Consider the following 11,788-nt stretch of genomic DNA (forward strand, 5'->3'; position numbering starts at 1 on the left):
GGGGCTGCTACCGGCCTAGAATGGAAGCTGGGTTGGAGGCCGTTCGATTGGGACCGGTGCGGCGGTCTGGGGCGGCCGGACGGCGGCGGTCTGGCGGTCGGAAATCCGGCAGCGGGAGGGCTCGGGTGCGGGAGCGGGTGAGGAGAGAAAATCGGGAGGAAAAGAGAATGGGTTTGGGCCTCACACCCCAAACCAGTCCATCACCTATATACTACCCAATTCTAAAATAAAACACCCCGAAAAAATAATACCCGAATAAAAATTACCTTTTACTAGCTAAAATTACTATTTTTACCGTCGTCGTATTTTCCTCATACGAATAATCCTCCGCACATAATCGTCCCCGAAACCCCTCTAGGGACCAATTAACTATTAATTCAATGATCGAGACGGTAAAATTCTTATTATAATCACGCTAGTAAATAAGGTAAAAATATAAGGGTCGGGATGTGACATGTTGTGGTTCCAATGATTACAATTCACAAAATTAAAATTCGACCGTCTGATGTGATCATTATAGTATAATACAATTATGATAGAAAATTCAATTGTACTCAATAATGCTCGGGTCTTGATCAAAGCGGTCAACCATAATTTAACGTCACTTATTACACGAAAAAGCTTTTACTGCCCTTATGTGACTTATTTTGGTCGACTCTTCCACACACATACTTTCACATAGATGACACATAACTTGTTCATATAAAAATTTGGAAACATTTACATCCTGACTATTTCGGTAGAAAATTAAACCATACTCGATAATGTGTACTGAAATGACTATTTTTTGTATATGTATTATCAGACTCTAGAAACTCAAGTGATATTTAAATTTTATAGTTTTGTATTGTTTTGTTATATTTTGAAAATATATTTGTTGTGAAGTTTGGTAATACCAAAAAACCGACATCCGAAGTTTGTAAGATTTATCTCATACCGAAGTTTTTGGTTTGGTAATTGAAAGTCATATTTCATTACCGAAAGTTTTGGTTTTGAAGTTGGTAACGGCCATTACCGATTCGAACCGATCAAAGAATAACGCATTACGCATTTCCAGTTGAAAGAGCCATTCTACCCAAAAAAAAAAATTAGAAGGAGCAAGAAAATTTTCCCAAGCAGATTGACCTAGAAGCTAGGCTAGAGGACGACTTTCGCAGACGTGATGACATTATCATTCTCTCAAAACATGGTTGATGATAATTCTACCATATATATAGAACAATATATATAGCATGTAAATTACGGTGAGTAAAAGAAGGTTGTCAGATTCTTTCCAATATACCGAAAAGACCAATCAACCATATTCGGCCTCATATGATAAGTGCATACATGCATGCTTTTTAATTTGTGTAGGATGCCTGAGAAGGAAAGTTTTTTTCTTTTTTTGATGCTTAAAGACTATTATAAAGAGAAACCTCTGGAGCAACCAACTTTAAAGGTATCGAAATTAATAGCTGAACTTACAACCGGGGGAAACCCCACCTTCTAGTAGCGCGGACTCGAAAGCTGGTGGCCTACGATAGCCAAAGCGTTAGTAGCAAAATTAGTTTCACGGAGAATATGCTGAAAGCTTATGCCTTGAAAGGAGCAGGCAATCTTCTTGATGTCATGAATAATTTGAAGGAGCCTCTAGAGAAATTTGAACTTCCCATTGATACAATTGATGATCAGCGAGGAATCACCTTCCAATACCAAATCTTGGATCTCTATATCTTTAGCTTTAATAAGACTGTCTTTGAGAGCAGTGGCCTCTACAATGGGAACAATTGTCTTCCCAATTTTTTCGAGCAGAGGCAACCAAAGGGCACGCAGAATTATCTCTCAATATAAAACCAGCAGCAGCGTCAGAGCTTTGTTGAATAACCGAGCTATCAAAATTGATCTTGATTCTTCCATAAGGAGGGGGGGCTCCACTAAATGTTGCTTGAGTTGGCCCTTGTACTTCTTGAAGGGGTATTGATGCAGGCTGAAGTCGGACAATGGTAAGTTGCAACACAAGCTATAACAGCATGAGGGGAGAAAGCCTTGTTATGAAACACAAAATTATTTCTTTTCTGCCAAATCTGCCAACACAAGGTAAGAATCTTCTAAAATTTAGAAGCATCAAAAGGACCATCTATAAATAAATCCCAACACTTATGAGTCAAGTTATCAGAGTAGCAAATATCTCTGCAATTAGCAAGATTCCAAACTTGAATAGACTTGGGATAATTACAGAAAAGATGAGAAATAGTTTCCTCCTCTTGACCACATAGAAGGCATAAATTATTTGGAGTAATACCAAATCTGTAGAGCCGGATCTTGGTCTTTAACCTCAAATTTAGAAGCATCAATATGACCATCTATAAATAAATCTCGACACTTATGAGTCAAGTTATTAGAGTAGTAAATATCTCTGCAATTAGCAAGATTCCAAACTTGAATAGACTTGGGACAATTACAAAAAAGATGAGAAATAGTTTCCTCCTCTTGATCACATAGAGGGCATAAATTATTTGGAGTAATACCAAATCTGTAGAGTCGGCTCTTGGTCTTTAGCCTCCCTTTTAGGAGGAGCTGGCTAAAAATTTTAATCTTTGGGGCCAAATCAGATTTTCAAATTTTTCTCAATAAAGGAGAATGCTCATGGCTTTCAGCCTCATAATTTTAGAGCCAGGTAGCAGATTTAATAATAAATTCTCCATTAGGGCTAAATCCCCAAACAAAGGAGTCAGCTAGCTTATAAATTCATTAGGATTAGAATACCACAAATTTGATAAACAATGTTTATATCAAGCACATCCAATCAATAATTTATCCTTGTTCCAAGACTTATCGATCAATAATGTAATCAGCAACCACATCATTCCAACTAATATTTATATGCTCATTATCATCAATAAGGTTTATAAGAGGGAAAGAAAATACTCAATTGAAAGTCTAGAACGCTATATCTTTACCATCACCCACAGTCCATCTAATACCCTTCTGAATCAGCCCCCTTGTTTCCAAAATGTCTTTCCAAGCTAAAGAGGAAGAGGCTAGGCTTTCTTTTTAACCTGGAAAAAAAAGAAGAATGTCTCAAGTATTTCGCTTTAACAATCTTAACCGACCAATTTTCATTATGGGTGATGATTTTCCAGCCCAGTTTTGCTAGAGCCGCATTATTAAAGTGACCAGAAGGTCTTATACCTAAGCCTCCTACATTTTTAGGAGTAAAAACTTTGTCCCAGGCCACTGCTGCAACCTTCGAATTAGAACCCCAGAAAAAATCTCTAGCCTTCTTATCAATTGCCTTTGTAATTTTAGCAGGGCATTTAAAACAAGATATAATATGATTAGGCATACCAGATATATTAGCTTGCAGTAGCGTAAGTCTACCTGCTCTCGAAAGAGTGCCTTTTTCCAACCTGCTAGTTTGCTATTGATTCTCTGCAGAAGTTCATTTGCATTAACATGATCTTTCCAAAAAATAATGTTATGAACACCTAAATACTTACCAATAGTTGTCTTATGTTGAATCTACAACACTGTCACAATACTGTTCCTAACTTGATTAGGAACTTTAGAGGAAAAATACAGAGGATTTATTAAAATTGATCTTTTGTCCAGAAGTTTCAGAGAAACTATTTAAAACCTTTAAAACATTTCTAGCAGCTTTAGAGGAAGCCTTACAAAAAATAGGGCAATCATCAGCAAACTTTAGGTTTGCAGCTCTAAAACCACAAGGAGATGATAAAAGACCAACATGAGAACTAGACTTATCAGCCAATTTATTAAGCTGTCTAATTAAAGGTTCCATACATAAAATTAAAATACAGGGAGAGAGGGGGTCATCTTGTCTGATTCCTCTAGAAGGGTGAAAAAAACCTTCAGCTTTACCATTGATAACCACAAAAAAAGAAAAAGAAGTAATACATTTCATTATCCTGTTAATCCAGATAGGAGAAAAACCAAATTTTTCCAGACAACGCTTAATGTAATTCCAGCTTAGAAAATCATAATGTTTTTCCAAGTCCAACTTGATGGCCATAGCACCAATTCTTCCTTTTTTTCTGGCTAAAATCTGAGAAAATCTCATGAGCAATAAGCTAGGATGTCATGAATAGATCTTCCAGGTGCAAAAGCACCTTGATTTTTGGAGATGCAATTTTCAAGCAGAGGTTTCAATCTCTTAACCAAAATTTTAGAAATAATTTTATAAGAAACATTACATAAACTAATCGGTCTGAATTGACCTAGTATCTCAAGATCCTCCACTTTAGGAATTAAGGCAATATTGGTATGGTTAATATCTTTAAGCGAGGCACAGTTTTGAAATTTTTTTTGAACTAAGGGGATAACAGAATTCTTCACCTCATTCCAGCAATTTTGGTAGAATGCTGCATGCAGACCATCTGGTCCAAGCGCCTTAAGATGACCTATGAATTGAACAGCTTCAAGAATATCCACCTCTGTAACTTGTGCAGTCAACAAATTATTATCAGCAGGAGAAATACAAGGGATAATAATATCCAAAAAAAAATTTCAAATTAACTTCACTAGGCAAGGCCAAGGCCTGGAAACGTTTCCTAAAATCTTGCACAAAATGACTGCTGATTTCTTTAGCTTTAGTTAACCACATATTGTCATCATTTTTAATTTTCACAGTACTTCCTGAGAAGGAAAGTTGTCATCTTCAATTTACATGTGTTTTGGGTCAGATATGTACGGGGAATTGTCTATGTTGCAAGTTACACATGTTCGTTGAATCATCACCACATTTAGCTAGAACTAGTATAAAAAGGGGAGAAGAAGAAGAGAAAGAGGTAAGCTAGAGAAGAAAAATTCTTAGTACCAAATCTTTCTCACTTTGTGAACTATCTAGTATCAATAAAGCTTTCTTTGTTCATAGAAACTCCTTGTCTAGATTTCTTCGATCGTATGTTCATATCTCTTCAACCATAAACATATTCCCTCAATCATATATGCATATCTCCTCGACTATATACATATCCATTCGATCATATGTTTATATAATCTTCATACACCTTTATGTTTGAATCTCCTTGAGCAAGAAAAGCAGTACATGTAGCTCTTTGTACTCGTAGACGTTTGTGTTTATGTTCGTGTAGTAATTCATGTCAAGATTATCCTTGGAGCAATAGTTGTTTCTATCTTTTCATGTTCTTGTGAAGACGGACTCTGTTGCAGTTAAAATTCGTGTTAGCTTGTTCTATATTTTCTGCTAAGATCCAAGAGAAGATTGTAGTGAATACTACTACACACACAAGACGATCGAAAAATGAGATTGTAGGGAGAGCATCCAACTTTGTACCATTTAATGCAGCACATGCACAAGCTTTCCAATCAATGAGCATAGCAGTGATGTGACAAATAAGGGCAACAATCCTTACTCACATATATTGTAATATACATATTCAGAAATTTATTAATCCAGAATATATATATAGTATTTCTCAGGTACGGATGTCTTTATTTATTCTTACAATGCGGATTTCCGCTTTAGACTACTTTTCAATCGAATTTTCACATCTCCACCATCTAGTCTTTAGATACTAATGTATAGATCATCTCTACAAAATTTCATCCAATTTGGTTATCATTATGGCACTTAAAACTTCGTTTTTCTGTTATAAACATGAACAGTTTAAGTTTAACAAAATTATGTTCGTCCATTGGTTTAATCGAATTTGAGTGTCTTAATGATAACCAAACTGACTGAAATTTTGCAGAGATGATCTATGCATTAGTATCTAAAGACTAGACGGTGGAGATGTGAAAATTCGATTGAAAAATGAGTCTAAAGTGAAAATCCGCACCGTAAGAATAAATAAAGATCTCCTTAGCCAAGAAAGCTTGTGTGTGTGTGTGTGTATATATATATATACACGTCCCTTCTCTAGTTGCGGACGTCCGCAACCAATTAGGTTTTGGTGCGGATTTTTATTTTTTGCACCATTTTTCGATCGAATTTCTTTATCTCCACCGTCTAGTATCTAGATAATATTGTGTAGATCATCTCTGCAAAAATTCAGTCAATTTGGTAATCATTCAGGCCCTCAAATTGCGTCTTTCTGTTATAAACATGAACGGTTCATGTTTAACAGCATTTATTTTTCGAGTTTAAGGACCTTAACGATTAAGAGATACGTAATTCTTACCTATACACACATAAATGGAATCAATACCCACAGATACGGACTAAGAGATAGCCAAACAGTGACCCTCAAATATACCTGTCCTCTCACTGCCTTACGTGCTCTCTTTTTCATTCTTCTTCAGAAAGATATTTATAAATCGCAAAGCCCAGGTCGTATAAATTAAGCTAGCAGTTCCATCTGATCGAGCTCGCATCGTATCTCTGTAATCCATCCAATCATGTTGAGAGTGGTTCTGCAACTGGAACTGCTCCTCTTTCTTTGCTTCGTAATTCTTCTCAGTATCCCCCTAAATCTCTCTTTAGCTTCCGAGTTAGAATTAGGCGCTGGTGATGATGATGAGGTTAAAAGAGACGACTTCCCTCCCCCGCCGGACTTTGTTTTTGGCGCTTCCTCCTCTGCTTATCAGGTAAGGACATCCCGTATTAATAATTTTGCATCTTCCAAAAACAAAGCTAGGTAGAGATGGAAGAAGAAAATCAATGACTTGCTTCGATCAACAGGTGGAAGGTGCTGCAGACCAAGACGGGAGAACCCCAAGCATCTTGGACACCTATACGCATGCTGGTTAGTAATAGCAGATATATATTTTGCTTTGTGCCTAGTAAATTTTTTTTTCTTTTTATCGACAAAGGTAAAGTGCCTAGAAAAACAAAATGTTGAAAGTGAAAAAATAAACAAATACGAGGAGCCGCATCTTCGTAAAGCATTTGGCTTCCTGTTATTTGAATATTTCCTCACTCATATAAAGTTATAAATGATCGATCGACTAGCAATTAGATTTGACTTCCATTTTATTGAATAGGTTAATAAATTTATTGAACATTTCATTCTGAAAAATTATATTAATTAATTTGGACATCTAATTATTGATATTTTACTGTAATTGCTTTCTGTTCCATTTGGAAGTAGAACAAAAGTTAGCATATGTGTTGGTAGAACAGAATGAAAGCAGGCTAGCAGCCAAAGGAGAATCAAACACAAAAGCTAGCTTACTTATGAAGATCTCATTACTAATTCTAGTTTAATAATTCAGGGAAAATGCATGGAGCAACTGGAGATATAGCGTGTGATCAGTATCACAAATACAAGGTACGCATTGCCATGGAGATTCAATTGGGTTTTCAGACAATCTTTTACACACATATAGACTACGTAATTTGCTTTGTAAATTAACCATATGATTTCAATTGTACGTAGGAAGATGTGCAACTAATGGTGGATACTGGTTTAGAGGCATATAGATTTTCCATCTCATGGTCAAGACTTATACCCAGTACGTATTCCAGACATTCCATATAGAGATTATATATAGGAGCTGAAATTTATTGTATGCTCATGTTATTGTTCTAGATGGAAGAGGACCTGTCAATCCAAAGGGTCTACAATATTACAACAATCTCGTTGACCAATTAATCAGCAAGGGTAACCAAATACCTACACATTTGTATGCTTATAAGTTTCAATGATTATGTAGGAATCGATTTGAAGCTTGAATATATATGCAGGAATCCAGCCTCATGTTACTTTACACCACAGTGATCTCCCACAGGCACTCGACGATGACTATGGAGGATGGATTAGCCCTCAGATTATGTATGTAGGATCAGTATCTTATACAAAAAAAATTAGATGTTGATGTAGATGTGGATATATAAATATCAATGTTGCTTCTGATGTTGCAGCAAAGACTTCACTGCATATGCAAATGTTTGCTTCGAACAGTTTGGAGATCGAGTTAAGCACTGGACTACTATGAATGAGCCAAATGTGTTTGTACTCGGGGGTTATGATATTGGATTCCTTCCACCGTCACGATGCTCAGCTCCATTTGGTGTTAACTGCTCGAGGGGTGACTCCACAACGGAACCATACCTGGCAATTCATAATTTCTTGTTATCTCATGCATCGGCTGCTGCACTGTACAAGCAAACCTACCAGCACAAGCAGCGTGGGTTTATAGGCATCAATGTACTTGCATTTTGGTTTATTCCTCGAACCGAAACCCATAAAGACCGAGCTGCTGCTCAAAGAGCTATGGACTTCTACTTCGGTTGGTGAGTGCGGTTGATATATTGTCTTGATTCATTACAATTAGTAGATTATCGATATCGAATTGATGTGGTATATGTCTCTATCAGGGTTGTGCATCCTTTGGTGTATGGAGAGTACCCTCAAGTAATGAAAAAGAATGCAGGCTCTAGACTTCCGACGTTCACCAGTGCTGAGTCTGCACTGGTCAAGGGCTCCTTGGACTTCATCGGACTCAATTACTATTACACGCAGTACGCCAAGGACAACTCTGCCGCCCTAAACATTCAAACAAGAGACTACGTAGCTGATTCGGCAATCCAGATTTCTCGTATGGCGGTGATTTTCTACATTCTGCTTCTTTTCGTTCTGCGTATAGCTAGTATTTTTTTTTTTTTTTCTTCACTAATTAGATGTGCCTGCATGCATGCAGCTTTGGATCACAATACATCAACATTGGAGGTACGAACAATTCATCAGTAACTAAATACTAGTCGATGCATATAACTATATACTAATTTGATTGGATCGGGTGAATGATAACAGTTTCCGATAACACCATGGGGTATGGAAGGACTGTTGGAATATATCAAACAAAACTACGGCAATCCTCCCTTGTATATCCATGAAAATGGTAACAAATTATTTGATTAATTTCTCTATCTCTTCAGTCATAGCTAGCTGAATTAGTTGATTGATAATATATAGTATTTGATGCATGAATGGACGGATTGATATGTGCAGGCCAACAAACTCGACGCAATTCATCGTTGGAGGATTGGTCCAGAATCGAATATTTGCGTGGCCACATTCACAGTTTGCTTAATGTTATAAGGTATGCACCTACCAACATCCATCTCGAACAAGTTAGCTAGCATGTTTAACTCTTAAAATCTTCTCAAAAAGCTCGAACTGTTAATTGTCAAGGTAAAAACAGTTTTTCGAAACCTAATTATCGAGATTATAAGGGTATTCAACTGTTTAAGTTTTAATGTTATCTTAGATCTATTACTGATCTCGATCACCTTATTACAATTTTTCTATGCATGAAACTAGGAATGGATCAAATGCTAGAGGCTATTTTATGTGGTCCCTATTGGATTCAATTGAGCTTTTGGGTGGCTATGAAATAAGCTACGGCCTCTATTACATCGATTTGGACGATCCTGATTTAAAGAGACAGCCTAAACTCTCTGCTCATTGGTACTCAAAGTTTTTAAAGAACAAAAACATCACTCCACGTTCAGATTCATCAGATACTGATCAACTTTACTTCTTTCAGTAGATACATAATATTTTTGTCCTTCTTATGGGCCATGTTGTGGGGTCCACATCAGCAGATGATGTCATCTTCAGAGTCAAATTTGAATTTTGGACCACATTGATATTATTGTGAAAGTACAGGGACTAATGTGATTAAAAAAAAGATGAAGGATCGTACTGATTTTTGACCTAAAGTTTGAGGGAGTAAACTGAATTTAATCTTTAATTAATTATAATTAGATCCATGTATATATGTTTGAAGTTAAACTTATTCATCACTTCAAGCATTATCAAAAGTAAATAAAGAATGAACATAATTAGTTTTCAGCTCTTTATAAGAGAAAAATAATTTGACATTGTCACGCATGGGCTGTTATATAATCTAGGGATATAAATAACGAATAGCAAAAGAATGCAATGCATCGTTGAGTTGTAAACGACGAAAGCAAAAGCAACCAATTGAGAAACACTACTGTGTGTGCGTATATGGTGCATATTGATCAATTTGCCTATCCCTGTAATTGGATAGCAAAACGGTAACCACTCATATATACATGTCCTCTCACTCCCTCTTACGTACTCTGTTTTTCTTTCTTCTTCACAAACACTGGAAGAGTCCAGGTGGTATAAATTAAGCTACCAACTCAGATTGAGCTAGCTCGAAACATCTCTATATAATTCATATTATCCATGATCCATCCATATTGTTGAAAATGGTTCTGCAACTGGAACTGCTTCTCTTTCTCTCCTTCATAACTCTTATCATCGGTATCCCCCTAAATCTTTCTTTAGATTTAGAGTTAGGCGCTGGTGATCATGGGTTCAAAAGAGCCGACTTCCCAGCCCCACCGGACTTTGTGTTTGGTGCTTCCTCCTCTGCTTATCAGGTAATTAAGGACGTCCGGTATTTTGTTTTACTCCGATCCAAAACACAAAGCTAGCTAGGTAGAGATGGAAGAAGAAAATCAATGAGTACTTGCTTCGACAGGTGGAAGGTGCTGCAGACCAAGACGGGAGAACCCCTAGCATCTGGGACACCTATGCGCATGCTGGTTAGCTCCCAGACTACCACTTCTGCTTATTTTTATTTAAACTTATTTCAATTATGTCTCTAATTATCAAGGCATTCCGTTAGCTAATATTAGAAGTGAAATAAATATAGATACTTAGATAGCAAGTTTCACTTCTACTTACTCCACAGAGGTAAAAATAACTTTTCATGAAGGATATTTTTGACCAATAGTTTTCAATGTTTATAACCCTTAAGGCGTTTTCAGAAGACGTTGTTGTTGTTGTCTTTTTTCTTTTTTTTTTTTTTTTTTTAATTATGAAATAAAAAACTTCACTGCGCAAGTGCGCATAGCCATCTTCACCATTGTCTTTTGCTCTTTTAGAGCTTGGTGAGTAACCCTAACTACCTAAGTATCAAAGCACTGGAGAGCATTTTCCATCAATGAATCTTGGTGCAGTCAACCGACCAAAGTTGGCAATTTGCTATAGTTGTATGCATATTCCAAACATGTGGAGATAACCAAACATGTGGAGATAATTACTAAGTTTATAAATTCAGGAAAAATGCATGGAGCCACTGGAGATGTAGCGTGTGATGAGTATCATAGATACAAGGTACGCATTGCCATGCATCTAGATTCAGCTCAGCTTTCCAGTCATCTTTAATTCTATATATGTTCTTAATATTGTTGCTTTGCATATCTTATTAATTATTGTTTCTTGGTTCAAAAGTTTAAAATATAAGTATATATATTGTTTGCCATTTGACATCTCAGTCTCACATCGATTTGTTGGGAAGATTACCCTTAAATCCTTAATCTATTTATGGTACTTATTTCATGCCTCATATAATGATGATTTTAATTGTAGGAAGATGTGCAACTAATGGTGGATACTGGTCTAGAGGCGTATAGATTTTCCATCTCATGGTCAAGACTTATATCCAGTACGTATGTTATACTGCGTTACTACGTATATATGATCACTCCATCTATCAATACAACTGGTATTAATTGTATGTATGCGCGCATATTATTGTTCCAGATGGAAGAGGACCTGTGAATCCAAAGGGTCTACAGTATTACAACAATCTCATTGACCAACTAATCAGCAAAGGTAAGTAGGTAACCAAATATGTATATATGTGTGATTGGAAATTTCACACACACATGTTTATATATCTCTAATATGAATGTTTGCTCAATTAACAAATCAATTTGAACCATGCATGCAGGAATCCAGCCTCATGTTACCTTACACCACGCTGATCTCCCACAGGCACTCGACGATGAGTATGGAGGATGGGTTAGCCCTCAGATTATGTATGTAGAAATAGTATCTAA

General features: G+C 36.5%; 2 protein-coding genes across 2 annotated transcripts in view; both read left to right on the forward strand.

Annotated features, from left to right (window-relative positions):
• Positions 1-6,441: 6,441 nt before the first annotated feature.
• LOC101290740 (beta-glucosidase 11-like) lies at positions 6,442-9,555 on the forward strand. Its single transcript, XM_004294357.1, has 12 exons — positions 6,442-6,549; positions 6,644-6,707; positions 7,177-7,232; positions 7,341-7,416; positions 7,494-7,565; positions 7,649-7,736; positions 7,826-8,197; positions 8,282-8,502; positions 8,605-8,633; positions 8,718-8,805; positions 8,916-9,006; positions 9,228-9,555. Exons 3-12 carry the CDS (start codon positions 7,182-7,184, stop codon positions 9,454-9,456), a joined length of 1,317 nt encoding a protein of 438 aa, XP_004294405.1. The 5' UTR covers positions 6,442-6,549; positions 6,644-6,707; positions 7,177-7,181; the 3' UTR covers positions 9,457-9,555.
• Positions 9,556-10,096: 541 nt separating this feature from the next.
• Positions 10,097-11,788, forward strand: part of LOC101291030 (beta-glucosidase 11-like) — a 4,736-nt gene continuing 3,044 nt past the window's right edge. The window contains exons 1-6 of the mRNA XM_004294358.1: positions 10,097-10,321; positions 10,423-10,486; positions 11,005-11,060; positions 11,316-11,391; positions 11,490-11,561; positions 11,680-11,767. Of these exons, the coding sequence (XP_004294406.1) occupies positions 10,148-10,321; positions 10,423-10,486; positions 11,005-11,060; positions 11,316-11,391; positions 11,490-11,561; positions 11,680-11,767 (530 nt within the window). The 5' untranslated portion in view covers positions 10,097-10,147. The remainder of the gene's footprint in view (positions 10,322-10,422; positions 10,487-11,004; positions 11,061-11,315; positions 11,392-11,489; positions 11,562-11,679; positions 11,768-11,788) is intronic.

Source organism: Fragaria vesca, linkage group LG3 (assembly GCF_000184155.1).
Source record: "Fragaria vesca subsp. vesca linkage group LG3, FraVesHawaii_1.0, whole genome shotgun sequence".
NCBI classification, from domain to species: Eukaryota; Viridiplantae; Streptophyta; class Magnoliopsida; order Rosales; family Rosaceae; genus Fragaria; species Fragaria vesca.